The 17,944-nt window shown below is 44.3% G+C and overlaps 1 protein-coding gene across 8 annotated transcripts in view; it reads right to left on the bottom strand.

Annotated features, from left to right (window-relative positions):
* Positions 1-17,944, bottom strand: part of LOC147436689 (uncharacterized) — a 154,732-nt gene that overhangs the window by 36,116 nt on the left and 100,672 nt on the right. For 7 of the 8 annotated variants that reach the window (XR_015185203.1, XM_086489504.1, XM_086489505.1 and 4 more), the window contains 7 exons: positions 3,123-3,206; positions 2,681-2,764; positions 2,460-2,543; positions 2,140-2,235; positions 1,928-1,984; positions 1,751-1,825; positions 188-1,549 (listed from right to left, as the gene is read on the bottom strand). Coding sequence is in view for 7 of the 8 variants with exons in the window: in XM_086489504.1 (XP_086345630.1) it covers positions 188-1,549; positions 1,751-1,825; positions 1,928-1,984; positions 2,140-2,235; positions 2,460-2,543; positions 2,681-2,764; positions 3,123-3,206 (1,842 nt within the window). In the remaining variant the exon portion in view is untranslated. The remainder of the gene's footprint in view (positions 1-187; positions 1,550-1,750; positions 1,826-1,927; positions 1,985-2,139; positions 2,236-2,459; positions 2,544-2,680; positions 2,765-3,122; positions 3,207-17,944) is intronic. The other variant, XM_086489503.1, reaches the window with a different exon arrangement.

Below are 17,944 nucleotides of genomic sequence, written 5' to 3'. Positions count from 1 at the left end.
TTTGGGAGAGAACAAAAAAAACTTATTAGGACAATAATGGCTATGAATGTTTTATAAGCATGAAAAAAAACGATAGCCACTTTTGGATCTTTCGAAGTAAAAAAATTCAGAGTATTTGGGAACAAAAAAAACTTACCCAGACACTTGTGCCTGAATAAGGATTGCAGTCAGGGGAAAGGACACAAACCTGGTCCAACAGAAAGTCCTTCTGGTGCAAATGCATACCATTCATGTTGTATGACAGGTGTAAACGTTTGGCTGTATTCGTCTTGTACCTCTGTCTTACTTTCCTGATCAAATTGTAAGCTTTTCTTCCCAAACGCTGCACCTTGATCAGCAGAACCAACGCCTGCAGAAAGATCAAAATTGAAAAAGCTCCCCACCTTTCCTCTGCCCCTGCCAGTCCCAACACTTGGTTCCGATCCATATGTTTCCACCTTCATTCCCCTCCCCACACCTCTTCCTACACTTCGTTCTGCTCCAAATGAAGTAAAACTTTGTGCCTCTGTATCAGAAGAAGTAGAGGGGGTGCCTATGTTTCTTGAAAATGTGAAGTCTCCATCTTCCTCATGCTTGGTTTCAAATTGAGCACCCTGACCAGAGCCAGGAGATGCAGCACCACCCCTACCTGTCCCAACTCTTGGTTCTGATCCATGCCTCTCCACCTTCATTCCCCTGCCCATTCCTCTCCCTACGATTGGTTCCGGTTGTCCAAATGTAGCACCACCCCTACCTGTCCCAACACTTTGCTCTGATCCATGCCTCTCCACCTTTATTCCCCTGCCCATGCCTCTCCCTACACTTGGTTCTGGTTGTCCAGATGAAGTAAAACTTTTCACCCCAGTACCAGAAGAAGGGGTTTCCATAGTTCTTGAGAATGTGACCTCTCTGTCTTCCTCGTACTCTGCTTCAGCTTGAGCACCCCTAGGTGTCTTTGTGGAAGATGCAGCACCTTCACTTCGATGGGGTGTTGGAGCCTCAACCCTTCTTGCAGTAGTTGTCTCCTTGACAACTTCATCTTTATATTTCTCTCCTGCAAAAAGGACCCCACTCATTTCCTGATATATCATGGACACTTTGTCCATTTTTCCTAGTTGCAGGTAAGATTGAAGAATTGTCCCGTAGGTCTTTGCACTGGCCCGAATTTGAGCAGCCTTCATCTCTCTATATATATCATCTATTTCCATTAACTTATTCTGTTTATATAAATCATCAACCTTTCCCTCATAATCCAATCCTCTGTGACCATGAGTGGGTACCGATACTGTTTGTTGTTGTTCTGAAACACAAATTGACTCTGGACTTGCCGGACCCCAATTATAATTACTGCCACTCACATTGACCGACGATGGTGGTGCCACCAGGGGTTCAACAAATTCACCACCATAAGGATGCCCTTGATGTGATTCGGAAGAAGGCTGAACAGGATCAAAAGGCTGCTGACGCCATTGCATTGCACCACCAGAGGAAGGAGGTCGCCAATCATCCGTTGCGAATGCCCCATGAGGCTGACCAGATTTTCCCGGTAAATCATGAATCGGTTGCCTACCTGGAAACAGCTCTAACAAATCAGAACAGAGATCGCGAGAGAATTGAATATATCTGGAAAGTGAAGTTCGCACCCTCCATAACTGAATAGAACTGTATTCTTAAGATAATTGGGAGCATAAATCTTGTCAATTAAGAGCACCCATGCAAATCATGTATAAAGCTGAACAACCTTGCTCGCCAGGAAAAGGTTTAACTTTACCAGGTGAGCCTGGAGGTGGCTGCTGTTGCATGAAATAAGCTTGAGGAGGCAAGGGACTTGCTGGAGGCTGCCAGGCTGCAACTTGAAAGATAAGAGATATAAACTAAAACAAGCTCTCTGAACTGAGAAAGCAGGTAAAAGCATCAAATTCGTTTATGGAAAGCTAGTATTCTCAACCTGTTGGAGGTGGTGTGTACTGCATATAAGGCTGCTGAACAGTTTGTTGCTGCCAACCTAGATTCAAGATTCCCAAAAAGAAGGGGTTGAACTTTGAACTAGTTAAGCTGAAACAAGCTTCTTCCCCAACTAAACTTCTTGAACGCCCATGATAACATTTACTTAACTACCTACTAAAACATTTCAAAATGCCTCATCTTCAAAAGTTTAACCTGATGGAGGTGGTGTATAATGTATGGAAGGCTGTGGCTGGACGTTCACATCATAGTAAGGCTGCTGGACTGGTTGCTGCCAACCTGAATTCAAGTCTGGAACCAAGCATAAGTCAGAATTCTCTTAGCACAGAAAAGGACGTTACTTGAGCTAAAACAAGACCCTTGCCCCTTTTATCTTCTTACTGACTTGTAAAAGCAGGTAAAAAAAGGGCTCAACCTATGGAACTATCTGAGCTGAAACAAGCTTCTTGCCCCTCTCAACCTTTGCATTATCTACCTGCTAAAAACTCAAAACCTCTTATCTTCAAAAGCTTAACCTGTTGGAGGTGGTGTATATTGAATGGAAGGTTGCGGCTGGACCCTGGCATCATAGTTAGGCTGCTGGACAGGTTGCTGCCAACCTAAATTCAAGTTGAGAAACCAAGACCGTGTCAAAAAATAATCTTAGCACGGAAAATGAACCGTCTTGCCCCTGTAATCTTCTTACCCAGACATCATACAATGCAAAAACTACTCCATTCAAAAATTCTCTCTTAACCTGTTGGGGGTTGTGTGGATTGCATCCGAGGCTGCAGCTGGACCCTGGCATCATAGACAGGCCGCTGAACCGGTTGCGGCCAACCTGACAGATCAATCATAAGGCAGCTCAGAATATGAAAATATTGTTATAAAACACATTCTTTGTCTCTGTGATCTTTTTTAGCACTGATGAAATAGAGCACGGGCACCCTTTTATGACCCGCTTAGACCTCACCCAATTCAAGTAGCCCTCTGTAAAAGCCAAAACACTCACCCTCACCCAATTCAAATCAAGCCATCCATTAAAAGCTAAAACACTCACCCTCACCCAATTCAAAAGCCCTCCATTAAAAACTAAAACACTCATCCTCATGCACCCAATTCAAAAGCCCTCCGTTAAAAGCTAAAACACTCACCCTCACTAGATTCACAAGTCATCTGTTCGAAGCTGAAATTCTCACCTGTTGGAGATGGAGCATTTTGCATAGAAGGCCATGGCTGGAACTTGGTATCATGGTAAGGCTGCTGGGCAGGCTGCTGCCAACCTGAATAAAAGTTTTGGAAAAATTGAATCAGCTCACAGAATCAACTGAATCTTTCACCGGCTGAAGACTTGTGTAACTCAGAGAAACCTTGTCCACAAGATATGGCTAAGGAATTAGTTGCCTACCTGTTAAACATGCTAAACATGTATGTATGTGGTTAAGGCAATCAGCAAATATGATATATATAAGGTGCATGCAATACACAACACCCATGAGTGAATGAAAAAGCTAAACCTGAAAAGGTGTGTCAGGAGACTGTGTCATCAGCACATGGTGGTAGTACTACCATAGTAACAAGAACGTTTCATGTGTTGCGTCCTTTCACTGTCTTGACACATTTCAGTTCAAAATGCCAAGAAGGAACTTCGTGGACTGTAGGATACATAATACCTAGACTTGGGCATTTTCAATAGTACCTACATACAACATATTTGCATTTAGAGGTATCGCATTATAAATAATGCTCAAATTTGCACCATGAAGGTCAACAGGAAGCGATGGGTAACATGGGGTTTATGGGCAATGAAACAAGTGGTAACATGTCACGGGTCCTTGTTAGCCTTAAATGTGTATGCATGTGTATGTTAAAACATTTAAGAGAGAAATGAGGCTTGCCGGGGAGAAACCGGAAAATTTTCAAAATCTTGCTCAATGGTGAGTTGAGCTGGTCCTTTCTCAAAAGAGAACTTAAAAATTAAACTAAACAAAAATTCAATAATTCAATACTTACCTTACTGGTTCATGTCGTTCCTCTAGTACCTCAAGGATATCCTTCACCAATCATCAAACTTACGAGCCATGTAAGAACTCGTCATTCGCGTCTTTCCAACAGATCAGAAGTTTCCTAATCCGAGAATCTGTTAACTCACTTTCGCCTTCTCAACCTTGAGAAGAATAATCCTCCTAGAAATCAATTTAGGTATCTGTCCTTGTGCATAATCCTGCGTTGTTAGTCCAGAGGGTATAAAACCTCTTGTGTCCTCCCACATAGGGAATACCCAAATCATAGAGCACTAATCTCGATGTCTTTCTTTCACAAACAGAGTCTACGATAACATTAAAGAAGGTTCTTTTTCTGGGCCATCGCTCAACGTAGGCAAACGGTTCCAATCTGAAGATTCATAGTGTACGGCGGCACTTCTTTCCAATCTTTTCCTCTTGCAAGTTATTACCACCAGCAGTGTTTTCCCGACGCGCATTAGCATCTCTTCCTTGCAGAATCATAAAAAATGAGTCACCTTGCAAGCATCAATGATGACTTGCAAAATCTTAGGCAGATAAAATTCTAGCTATACCATTTTGTGAACATATGTTCAAACTCGGCCCACTTAAGGGCGAGCCCGCTTTAGATCTCAATGATGTTCTCCCATATGTGGTTAAGGTAATTCTTACCATTTTGAAACAGTTGGCGAACTATATTCTTACGAACATAATAGTTCGAATTTATCCAAGCAACGTGTAAATGCTACTTGAACTGCTCATGGAGAAACATATATCGCAACCAAAAGTTACTACTGTAATGGTAAAAGCACATAGCGTACTCAATGATCAACGACCATCAGAAAACCTCTTCTCCGTAGAGAAACTCAAATTCCTTCTACCGAACACATCTCAAATAGAGATTCTCGTATCAGAATATCCTTGCGCGCAAAAAGGCGGTCAAGAGAGTATAACAAACTCCCATCCAGTTCCTGAAAAGGAAGTTGGTTCATCTCGTTCCGTTCAGCAAAAAAAAATTCAATCGGTAGATGATCTTCCTTGGCATAGGTCTGCATCTTTGTGTGTTATCCATGTACCCAAAGGTGTACATAATTCTTAAGTTGTATTAGAGTTTCGGTGAACCTGGGAAATTACCTTCCCTTCATAAGATCGTTAGAGTGAAGACGTTGAACTTGATGATTCCTTGGCTCGATTTTAGAGCAAAACCCGCTCATCAAATAAACTAGTCTTTCAATCCTTGGATTCCTCGAGCACAGGCCGTAGCCGTCGCTTGTTTCTTCCCTCGTAAAGATCATTCACTTGTGCGAAAAGCACTACCATAGCTTCCATTAATTGGTTTAGGCTTCAAGCTTAACGAAAGCTTTTACTCTGCTTGCAATCTCGAAAAGGTTCCTTCATTTCTGTCGTCCTACCCGGAATAGCACGTAATTTGTTGGTGGACTCAGATTAATAGTTGACCTTCTCGGTGGTTAAGCAAACCAATTCATCGCAAACAGCAATGTTTCAACTCAATTCTACTCTCATAAACACACAAGAGCGATCGGTCTTGGTGACACATTTATATACCTCGTGCATAAAAGCAATACGCAGTTTTCGAATCCCTCAAAGATTTAACTTTGATCAAAGACCTGCCCTCTCACTTAAAGTTCGAGGGTCTTTTGTTCAAAATCTCAGGAGTTAGATTGAATTCCCTTACTTCCAACTTTCTCCAAATAGCAACTTATCCTTCGAGGAGAGGTAATTTTTTCCCAACTCTGCAAACTTTTCCTGCAAGGCTTAGGGTTCTGCCTGCTTACTTCTCTCTTGGCTTGTCATGGCTTCTTCCCGTATCTTCCTAGAGTCTTCCTCCTTTACAGAGAAAGAGAGGAGACCATGCTCTGATACCATTGTCACAAACGGAGCGCATAGCAATATAGAATATACTCGGATAAATAGAATTTATCACTTAATACTGAAGCCAGAGGATCTAGAGAGAAATAGATTTAGAATTATTTTCCTTGGTGTTCCAAGCGAGAAAACCCTCTCACTTACAAATCCAATAATTCATTTAGAATTATTTTCCTGTTAGATAAAGCCAATTTAGCAACAGCAACATCCTGTCTGAGTGCTGCTAGAACTGCCTCTACCAGTGGTCCCATTTCATTTGGCGTAATTCCAAGTAGAGCCGCCAATTCGGTTGAAATGAAGTTTGCCTTGGCTCCTTCATCGAAGAAAATAAGGGCTTCTTCGTCTTGTACTTTGCCCCATGCTCTGCAAAGTTCAGTACTTTCGTCTATCTAATCAAGGTCGATCCCCACAAAATCTGGTACCACTCCTGCTTTTGTTTTCCCTTTTCCATGCATGCTCGTCTACTGCTCTTGAGCTCTTTGGCTTGTCCTCTGGCTGTCCTCTGGGTGCCTTGTGAGGACAACGGCCCTGCACATGTCCGTGTTCACCACAATAGAAACACTTCCTCTCTTTGAAATACTCAGCTCGCTGTTCTGCAGACATCTGAGGCCCTGAAGTTTTCTTTTTTCTGAAACTTTCCTCTTCTTTTGTTACCATTGTTCAAATTATGTGCGGTCCTTGCTGTCAAGAGCTGATCATTGGGATACGTAAGAGTACCTGCGTGCTTTGCAAACCCTTGTTTGGTATGCCCCATCAGTTGTTGTACGGACTCGGACTTCTGCAGCAAACAATAATCCTGTACCTCTTTAGGTAGGCCACAGCAAAATCGCTCAATCTACTGCTTAAAGTGATCTTTTTGAAAGAAGAGGCCAGTAGAAAAGTACCCCAAAATCTCTCGCAGTGAATGTCTAAGTGTCTTCCTTGGTCATCCGGCGATGATTCCAAGCGGTGATCACGTCAAGTTCGTACTCCTGAGTAAGCCAAGAAGAGGTAAAAAGTCGCTTGAACTGTAGAACTTCGTCAATGCTTCCCCTCTTAACAGTAGGGTAGACCTCCAAGTTTGTGCGTTTCCCTTGAGATAAGATGTTGCCCTCCTGACCTTGAAGTGCTCTGAGTAGCGTCCTCCAGAGTAGGCTATGTCGAGCTGTGGGATGAAAGCGAGGGCCTTATGGTATCGCAAAAACCCGAAAAAGTATCAGATTTTAACGCTTGTCGAAGACTACAACTTCATACTTAAGGTCAAACTGAGACTCAAGGGACGAGAACACTAATGTTTGATTGATTGAATGCTTCAAAACTAAGTACAATAGGCTCCTTTAATAGGAGACGAAGAGTCACAAATGAAAACGTTTCATGATGATAAGACATGACTTTAGACGTAAAGACATGTCCTTTGGACAAAGAGCTGCAACCAATGGTTGGAGGGGTGTGATCCGTCGTCGAAGGAGTGTGGCTTTTGGCAAAGAGGCATGTCTCTAGAGCGAAGAGTCGTGACCATCCAAGCGTAGGAGTCCTCCTTGGCATGTCACTACTCGTATCTGCAACTAGGACTAGATGTAATACCGTAACATAGTCACAATCGTGGCATTCCCTCCCATTTAAAATGAGAGTCTTGGTTAAAGAAATGACTTTTGATGTTGATAGAACTCTTGAAAAGCATTGAATCTTTGAAAATCTTCAATCTTTGAGTTATCTGGAACCTTTGCCCTGAACCTTTGCTTCTTGCAAAACCTTTTTGCTTGTACTGTTAAATCCCATGTCATTGCACTGTTAACGACCGTAACTATTTGGCCAAACTGAAAGCTGATCATATCTGCAGCTTGTCCCATCTATGTCAAAAGTATGAGTATCACATCTAAAACTTGGTAACAATTCTGATCGAAATAGGGGCTTGTAAGGAATTTTGTCACAGCTTCGAGTTGTGTATGAGAAAGTACCAAATCTTTATCTGCTTCGAGTGAAACTATTGGTAAACTTAGTTGAGTTTCTGTTGAGTGATGACCACTGGTTGGAAGTTTGCAAGGTATTCCATTGGTTTGTTTGGAATAGTAAGTCCTACTAAAGGGATGTCGTAGACTGGGATAGAGTAGTATTTGAAGGTACACCCATCTGTAAAGGTTTATCATTGGAACCAGTTGTGTCTAAAGATTCAATTGTGGCGACGGAGGTCATGATGCAAGAGTTTGCATTGATTTATCCTTTGCACCATTGAAGGTAAGGACTAGAATCTTTACGTTTGAAAAATTATCATTCACCACTGCATTTGGTATCTGTTTAGAGACAAAGACTTTATTCTGCAAGGACGGTGACACGGTGAATTTTTCTGCCTGGATCACGGCCAAAGGAGTTATGTACTTGTTGGTTGTCACACAAAAACCAAAATCTTCTAAATCTTCAGTTGTTTCAATAGGTATTAAAGCTTCCGATTGAGAAGGGGGAGGTTGAGGGAGCTGTTGCTTTTTAGACCTCCGGAGTCCAAAGGATACTCTTGCACAAAGAAAGGATTAATAAATCTTCAACTTTACCACCATCAAACAAGAAAGACTTAAATATAGGGCATGGCTCGCGAGGGGGAACTTGTCCAACGTCGCGGCATTCACGACTGAGTACTCGACTAGGGTCGGATATATGTGCCACTAAGTAAGTCCATCTTGATATGGCTGATTGCTTTTTAACATGAGATGCTTTGGAAGCTTCATGTTGTTGCTTTTGTTGCTGATGTTTCCAATAAGTTGGTTGCTAGAGAATTGTAACATTTCCAAGAATATTCATGTTGAGACTTTTGTTGCTCGCACGAAGGTACTTTGTGTCTAGTTGTCTCTGAGAAACCATGCTTTGGGTGAGAAAATTTGGGCCTGAAAACCTTTGGTTTGAGCGGATCTTCCTGGTCGGCCATTGAAGCTTCAGAAGTTCCAAAAAGTAGTAGTATGACTCCGAGAAGAGGTTTGCGTCTGCATCTGCTCCAAGCGAGTGTGAATTGATGCGAGGCTCGTGAAAAGTACTCCCATTTGCTCTTTGAGAACTGCTATCGAGTCCTCCGGTGGAATAGAGTCCTTGCCATCTTGTGAGTCGGCCATGCCGAAGGCTTAGAGAAAAGTGACTGTTTGTTTGAATAAGCTTAAGAACTGATACTTCGCTGGAACCGGTAATTTTGGCACAGGTACCACCTCTTGAACAAGTTCCTGGGGTAGGAGAAATGGTGATCACCTCGTGACACGAGAATTTGTAATAAGAATATATTCCGGCTTGGGAACTGGTATATACTTCGGCTCGAGAATTGGTTTCAGAACCGAGACGGGTTTTGTGTCCTTCTACAGTGCGACTACCAACAACGAGGCATTTGCACAGAAGTCATTGGGATGCAAGGGGCAACCATGGCAACCCATACGCTGCAGGAGATAGAAAACTACGCACGCCAAGGCTGCCCACGAGCATGCAGAGAAACACCATGGGTGGCGAAGAAGTCCATGAGGGGGGCTCTGACGGGTAATTCAAAGGGGGAACGCGATTCTTAGTTGTTCTCTTTTTGGCGGCGTACGTGCGCTGGCTGGCAGGTTTGGGGCTGGTTATATTTTTAATGGGGTTAATTTAAGTGGCCAATGTTGGCCAACCTCATGTGAAATGTGCAACAGGCACATACGATTAACACTAGAGACCAGCGTGAAATCTCTAACGTAGAAGAAGGCAGTGCAGGGACATTTCAGCAGCCAGCAGGTAAAATTTACGCACCGAAAGGCAGCCCGCATGGGCGATTTTAGCAGCCAAGCGTGGAGAATTTCCGCCGTCAGGATAGTGAAGGGGCACATCCGTATGCAAAACCCTTAAGGGGAGAAAGGGTGCCACCAACACGAAGGGGTGTCTACTCCAATGTAACAGGGAACGGGCGGAACAGGGCCCTCCCGTTCCCGGAACGCATTCCCAAGCCTGGCGCCTCCTCGAAGCGGGAACGGGACCAAAACGCCTTTCCCTTCCCAAGCATAACCGGAACGGCATCCGGAACGCGGAACGGCAAATCCGGAACACCAAAGTTTTTAAAAATGACAGTTTGGGCGAGGGTGAGAAGCTCACAACCTTTGGGTCTTTGGAAAAAAATTTGCTATGACACCAATGACCACTGTGAGGATTAGTGATGCTAATCCTATAATTAAGACTAAAAACTTCATACTTAAGATCAAACTGAGACTCAAGAGATGAGAACACTAAGGTTTGATTGATTGAATGCTTCAAAACTGAATACAATAAGCTCCTCTTATAGGAGACGAAGAGTCACAAATGAAAAGACACGTTTCATGATGAAGAGACATGACTTTAGGCGTAAATACATGTCCTTTGGACGAAGAGCTATAACCATTGGTTGAAGGAGTGTGATCCGTCGTCGAAGGAGTGTGGCTTTTGGCGAAGAGGCATGTCTCTAGAGCAAAGAGTCCTGACCATCCAAGCGTAGGGGTCCTCCTTGGCATATCACCACTCGTATTTGCAACTAGGACCATAGTCCCAATCATGACATATTGGCTCTGTAAAAATGCTTCCTCTTGGTATAAAATGTTTGCTCATCGGAGTCCAAACTTTCAGAGGAAGATGACTCCTCATCCGAACTTTCAAAATACTTCCGAGATCTCCAATAGGATATGCTCTTCTTTGCCTTCTTCTTGCTCTTGTTGTGACTTTGAGTCTTTCTCCTTTTCTTGTTGTCCTTGTCACTAGAGTCAAAGGAGGAAGAACTTTCTAAACTGTCAGAAGAGGATGAGGATGAACTGGAAACACCCTCAAAGCGCACACGCTTCTTTGTTTTTCGTGCATTCTCAAAAGTAGATTTCCGACCCAGGTAGGCAGGATAGTTTGTTGCTTGACTCTGTCCCCTCGGCTGCTTCTTGGTCTTCAGGAGTCAACCAACTCTCCGTTCTACTGCTTCGTCAAATTCATTCTCCGAGCTCAGTAGGTGCGACCAACATAGGTGTTTTCTTCATAGCTGACTTCAAAGGTGAATTGATGGCCGTACGCCATCAGGAATGCATTTCGTCAATCGCGTGCTTGATCAAAAATTTTGCATACTTAGGATCTTTCGAATATTGGAGCATATGCTGCACACAGACATCAACCTGTTGTTGGCATTGCATCTCCATTCGTTCATACCGTGGGTGGAGGTGGCCCGTACTCCCCTTCCGGGTCGATAGAAGGTGATCGTCGTCCATTTGAATCTTCCGTGTTTTCACCATAACCTTAGTGGTCAGGTGCAACAGTTTCCTCATCAGGATTCGCCGACTGAATCCATCTGTGTCACGATAATAGGGATCGGGTTCTCCGTAGAAGGAAAAATCAACTAAGCTTTGATACCATTGTCATAGACTTGGGTACCTCAAGCCGAGAATCGGATGCAACACACGTGAGAGAAACTGGAAACAGCTTAACAGACTTAAAGAGAGACGACACGGCACGACGAAGTTCCGCGCCCAAAGAGAGTCTCGCGTCCCTTTCAATATTTCTTTTTTATTAATGCTTAGCAAAGTACAATGTCTGAGGGTCCTCTCCTCCCTACAGTGCTCCCAAGCCAATCTAAGGGAGAGAGGCCCTGACAATTCTTTTAAAGGAGCAGGCCCCTGGCTCAAAAGCATTACATCAAAAGCTTCAAGTTCTAAAAGCAGCCGATCCCAAAAGCAGCCAACGCTGCCCGCAAATTGCGTTGCAAAACGCTCGAAACCATACTTTGTGCCACGTCACCAGTCTGCCGTAATTTATGGAAATCCGTATGCTATGCCACGTCAACACTTTGATATCGTTTCTAAACTCTCTCTCTCTCTCTCTCTCTCTCTCTCTCACACACACACACACACCCCCCCCCCCCCCAACCCAGCAGAGCTTCTAGCAATTATGTTTAACCATGCCATGTGTGAGGGCTTTCCTGATACTTGGAGCCTATCTACGATTGTACCTATCTTCAAGTCAGGAGACCCTATGGAGCCTCGGAATTATTGCACTATTTTGATTGGACACACGTTGGCACATCCATTCTTCAACAGCAGCTGAGTAGATGGGAAGAGAGGGAGGGAATGCGTGCAGCTGGGCAGTCAGGGTTCATGAGAGGTTTTTCTACTCTTGACCATATCTTGACACTCAGGGCCATCATCAAGGAGGGCAGATCCCATGGGAGACGGATCTATTGTAGCTTTGTGGACTTCCGCAAAGCATTTGATACAGTACCCAAAGCTAGATTGATGCGCAGATTACAGAAGATGGGAGTACCCACATAGCTCATTTGGGGGATCATGGCATTGTACAAATCAGTAGGGCATGTACGCACTTCATAGGGTCTATCTTCAACGGTTCACTCCACTATTGGGGTGAAGCAAGGCTGCCTGCTCTCTCCTTCATATTCGGTATGTATGTGGATGAGGCTTTTGACTACATTGAGAGAGATGGTGATAGAGGTGCACCGTTGGCAGGGACATGGATTCCGCTATTATTATATGATGATGATATTGTGTTGATCTCCGACTCTCCGGAGGGGATGCAACATCACTTGGATGCTTTGCATAGGTTTGCCCATGAAAGTGGTTTGTCTGTCAACCTTGGTAAAACCAAGATCATGGTATTTAATACCACCCCACAGTGGATCAGGAGGTCAGCGCCCGCATTCACATACGGCCAGAAGACAGTGGAGTATACAGATGCTTACACTTACCTTGGAGTGGTTTTTAGTGGACCAGCATTTTCATTGAGGAGAGCAGCAAAGACTAGATTGACCACAGCCCATTCGTCATTGGGTAGATTGGAGAGGATGTGTTCACAGGTTCAGTTTCAAGAGCCTCGGAGGAAGCTCTGGCTCTTTGACACTTTGGTGGCTTTTACATTGCTCTATGGAGTTGAGATATGGGGGCCTTCACTGGACCATCACGGGAGGACAGGTCGCACAGATGGATGGGGGGGCATGGAGAAGCCTCTGGTCTCTATGATCGCGCGGTTCATTAGAGCCAAGGCTTCAGTACCACGTGCCATTATCCGAGCAGAGCTAGTTGCCTCCTCACTAGTGGTTGAGGCGCTCACCAAATATGTCTCCTTAATGCACCGCATGTGGGAACTTCCCAGAGACAGATACGTCCGCCTTGCAATCGACTCCTCTCGACAGTTAGCCATGCAAGGAGATATAGCATGTTGGTATGGGGAGATGACATCATGGTTTCAAGCGCATGGGTTCAACATAGACGGATTGCCCCCCTTCCAGTACTCACTAGATGCACCCTCTCTGACTCTTACACAGTCCGAGATCAGCAGGCTCATCCGCCAGGACCTGACTCAGCTAGACACCAAGAGGACATGGATACAACTAGCACAGGAGTTGGGCACGAAGATGGCTTTCTATAGAGAGCATCTTCTCCTGCTTACGGAGGACGGTTTTGTGACATGGACACCCACTTGTCTCATGGGATACGGTGTGCAATTGGCCAAATACTCACATCTTCACACCAATGGATCGAGACTGGGAGATAAAGCGGAGTACCAACAGAGGCCAAGACATGCCCCTTGTGTGACATGGAGCTTGAGACAGAGTTGCACTACACATGCCACTGCCCCGTCTACTACGAGATACGCGGCTGCTTCCACTGCTTGTTCAAAGAGGGCTTTGGACCACTCTCCAAAGTCATGAGGTACGAGGATCAGAGATGCCTAGGTTTGTTTCTGCTCGAGTTGCGCAGACACACAGAGAGCCTGATGAGAGGAGAGGCTAGCCAATCCCAGAGACACACCTCAAATAGAAATTCTCGTGTCGGAATATCCTTGCGCGCAAAAAGGCGCTCAAGAGAGTATAACAAACTCCCGTCCAGTTCCTGAAAAGGAAGTTGGTTCATCTCATTCCGTTTAGCAGAAAAAAATTCGATTGGTAGATGACCCACCTTAGCATAGGTCTGCATCTTCGTGTGTTATCCATGTACCCAAAGGTGTACATAAGTTTCAGTGAGCCTGGGAAATTACCTTCCCTTTGTAAGATCCTTAGAGCGAAGACACTCAACCTGACGATCCCTTGGTTCAATCTTACAGCAAAACCCTCTCATCAAATAAACTAGGATTTCAATCCTTGGATTCCTCGAGCACGGGCCGTAGCCGTCGCTTGTTCCTTCCCTCGTAAAGAGAGTATTCCTTCACTTGTGCGAAAAGCACTACCATATCTTCCCTTACCGGGTAGGGGATGTGGGCTTAAAGAGTACTCAAGCTTCATGAAAGCTTTTCTTTGCTTGAAAGCTCAAAATGGCTCCTTCATAATTTCCTACCCGCAATAGCAGGTAATCTGTTCGAGAATTACCGGATACCAGATCAATAGTTGACCTTCCGGCTAGTTAAGCAAACCAATTCATCTCAAAAAACAATGTTTCAATTTGATCCTGCTCTCATAAACACTCGAGAGTGAGTAGTCCCGGTTAGACATAACCATACCTCGTACAAAAGAGCAAACAAGCACAATGCACTTTATGATTTCCTCAAAGATGTAACTTTGATTAAAAACCTGCCCTCCCACTCAAAGTTTGAGGGTCTTCTATTCAAGAACTCAGGAGTTATATTGAATATCCTTACTCCAAACTTTCTGTGTTCAATGGTTCCCATCCCACCACGGGGTTAGATTCTATGTGCACTGAGGTATACACTTCAGCTTGTATTGCTGACTCCACCATCTGCTACAAAGTATCTTGCGGATGCGTTTAAAAAAATTCGGGCAAAAAGTCCTTCGTTAAACTTCTTTATCGTTTCTTCCTCAAAGAGGTTCAAGAATGGAGCCACCTTGGAAAGAGTGAACAGATACTCATTCACATAATCCATGACCCGCTCGTGCTCCTATCGGGCAAACCAATCCCGATCTTCTTTGATGCCTTCCTCAAAGCGTAGAGAAAAAAAAAATTGTCCAAAAACTCAGCCTTGAATTGAATATAAGTCTTGTTGTGAATTCCTTGCAAAGCTTTGGTATACAATCAAGTACTTGCAATTCCCTTGAGGTGTTTGGCCGGATGCCTCAGGTTCGACGCTTTTCAAAAATTACCGTTTGCAAAGGCAAATTCAGTCTGTCGAATAGAAGCAGTTGCTTTCGGGACATATTCTCTTCCATCAAAAGTATCAAACTTGACCGGAGTGTTCCTAAGTCTAGAGACCTTCTTCATATCCTTCCCAAGATGACGGGATTTCTTGGCTATGGTTTTAGATTGATGTTCATGGATATCTTCTGGGTTCTGAATGATCTTGAGAATTCCGCTCCTTGGATTCTCTAGGTTCTTGAGCATCATGCTCTTGTCGCCTTCTCAAAGAAGGCCAAGTCTTGTCACGACTTCTTGCAAAGAGAAAAAAAAAAAAATCCAACTCTGCGAGCTTTTCCTGCAGGACTTAGGTTTCCGCCTGCTTACTTGTCTCTTGGCTTGTCATGGCTTCTTCCGGTATCTTCCCAGAGTCGTCCTCCTTTACCGTGAAAGAGAGGAGACCATGCTCTGATACCACAGTCACAAACGGGAGCGCATAACAATATAAAATACATTTGGATAAATAGAATTTATCACTTATTACTGAAGCCAAAGGATATAGAGAGAAATAGATAGAGAGAGAGATAGAGAGTGAGAAGATCGACACAGTACTGGGACCAGAAGATGGGCTGGTCTCCCCCCCGTAATAGTATCTTTATTACTGAGGAGAAGTCTATACAAGCACTTGAACCGAACGTATTACCACGTTCGTTCTAGAATAAGACTTGATGGTTCCTAGAAGCCTCAGATTCCGGTTCCTAGGGGAAAAAAACCTTATTCCAAGGAGCTTCCGTTCCTTATTCCAAATCCTTGAGAACCAAGGTTCTCGCCTCTGGATCTCACCTTCCAGACTCAAGGCATGACATCCCTGCAACTCTCTTTTCCAACTTTGTTTCCAAAGTCCTCTTCCCACAGAACAACTCTACTTTCCCGAACACGAAGTCCTTACTTGGGAATCCCAACTTCCGGATCACAAGTTGAGAGACTACCTCTCTCCGATCCGTGGATCTACTTCCCAAACTCGGGTACGAAACCCTTGGGCTGATCTAGCTCTAGTTCCTCACAGCGCTTTTCTCCTGCAGAGGCTCATGCCTCCCTCTGCTCCTACTCCCTCACGAAGAGGAGGTACACCTGCAATCAAATACTCAAAGATCATAACATGAAAATCATTACCTTCAAAGTCTCGATGCTCGAAACGCAACTCGTTTCTCGAAAAGCGATTCCCCGGAAGAGATCTCTACATAGAAAACCCTCTCTTCGAATCCTACACACAAAAGAGGTGTGTTCTCGGATTCCTTCTCGTATATCAACGCCGTCTACGACGTTTATGGGCTGAAAACAGAGAAAAACAGCAGCTTGTCGTGACGGAAACATGCTCGGTAGGCACTGCTGCGCGAGGGAACTCGCGCACTGGGTCTTGGCGACATCGCGTACACTTGGGGCAACCATGGGCATCACCGGCAACGTCTTCTTTACGGCTGAAATCTACAGCAGCATCTCCTCCTCGTGAAAACGGATCCCCCCCTTTAAGTGGGGGCATGTGATGCTTTTCTAGCTCCTGGCCACGGCACGAATAGCAGAGCATTCGTTGCTCTCGTAGAGATCGCGGCCGGGGGGGGGGGGGGGGGGTTCGGCAATGTTCCGCCAAAAAAAGAGAGAGAAAAAAACGTTGGTTGATCTCTTGCCTTATTTATCAAATGGCTGCCCACTTATTAAATGGGCCGACGGCGTATTTTAAAAATAGTCTGAATCTGACCAAAACCTCAATAAAACCTTATAAGTTAAAAACAATGCTTTCACAGCACTTCCCAGGCGTCCCTAGATGCAATCAACATGCACAGTTGCAATGCAAACATAGATTTCCTCGACTTCCTAGTGGGAAAGCATCTGCTTTCCCGAAAAGCAATTCTATTTTCTCAAAAAAGCAACTTTTTTTCCTCAAAGTTTCCTCTGAACCCATCTTCATTCAAGTGCTTGCTTTTCCTTGTGCACAATTCTAACACAGTTCGGAAAATCCTCCCGACTATGGATATTCCCTTTCCGATGCACCCATCACCCACCTTGTGACGCATCAAGAATACCCATCACCTAGTCCTTTCCTACCGAACTTACGGCACAATCTCCTTCATGATGCTCTATGTCACCCATCCTATGACGCATCAGAGATGTCCGTTCCCGGATGGTCGGATACTTATTTCCGATGCTCCCTGTCACCCATCCGATGTGACGCATCAAAAGTATCCGTTCATGGTGGCCTTACAGATATTCCCATTCTCAGTGCTCCCGTCATTACTTTGAATAAGCACTAGGAATACTCTGTACTCGGATATCTCCAGTGAGAGAAACCCTCTCACTTAAAATTCCAATAATTCATTTAGAATTATTTTTCCTGGTGTTCCAAGCGAGAAAACCCTCTCACTTATAAATCCATTACTTCATTTTATAATTATTTTTATGTCAGATAAAGCCAAGTTAGCAACTCTCTCTCTCTCTCTCTCTCTCTCTCTCTCTCTCTCTCTCTCTCTCTCTCTCTCTCTCTCTCTCTCTCTCTCTCTCTCTCTCTCTCTCTCTCTCTCTCTCTCTCTCTCTCACGAGATTGGGTTCTTGCGTGCAACCAAGGTTTGAGGTTCAAATGATCGTTCAAACCAGTTAGAAGAGCAAAGCACTTATTCTAAGGAAGGTCGTTGTTTTCATTGTCACATTAAGGGTCACATAAAAAGAAAATGTCCTAAGCTTGAAGCGAATGAATCTAAAGACTCCACAGAACCCACTTCCTCTGTCAATGCAATGAATGATAACACGAGTGTGCCCCATGTTTCTCATGACCCTCCCATTGATGATTCTCTCATTAAATGTTATGGTCGTACGACGAGGCAACGTTTTGTCATATTGTTTGACCCAGGTAGTATGCATGATGTGATCAGTTCCTCTCTTGTTGAGAGAGCCCACCTCGAAGTAGTCCGAGATCTCCTATCGAGGTCTCTGGCTTTCGTCCCGGTATTGACGCTCTCATCACGGAGGAGTGCCTTGATGTGTTGTTTGGAATTCAACAAGCTGCCTTCACTAGAAGATTTGTTGTTTCTCCTCTCTCAGGATGTGATATGATTTTGGGCATTCGATGGTTTCGTGATAATG

Source organism: Adiantum capillus-veneris, chromosome 18, assembly GCF_014529385.1.
Source record: "Adiantum capillus-veneris isolate H3 chromosome 18, ASM1452938v2, whole genome shotgun sequence".
Taxonomy (NCBI): Eukaryota; Viridiplantae; Streptophyta; class Polypodiopsida; order Polypodiales; family Pteridaceae; genus Adiantum; species Adiantum capillus-veneris.
This window is presented reverse-complemented; position numbering and strand designations above follow the sequence as displayed.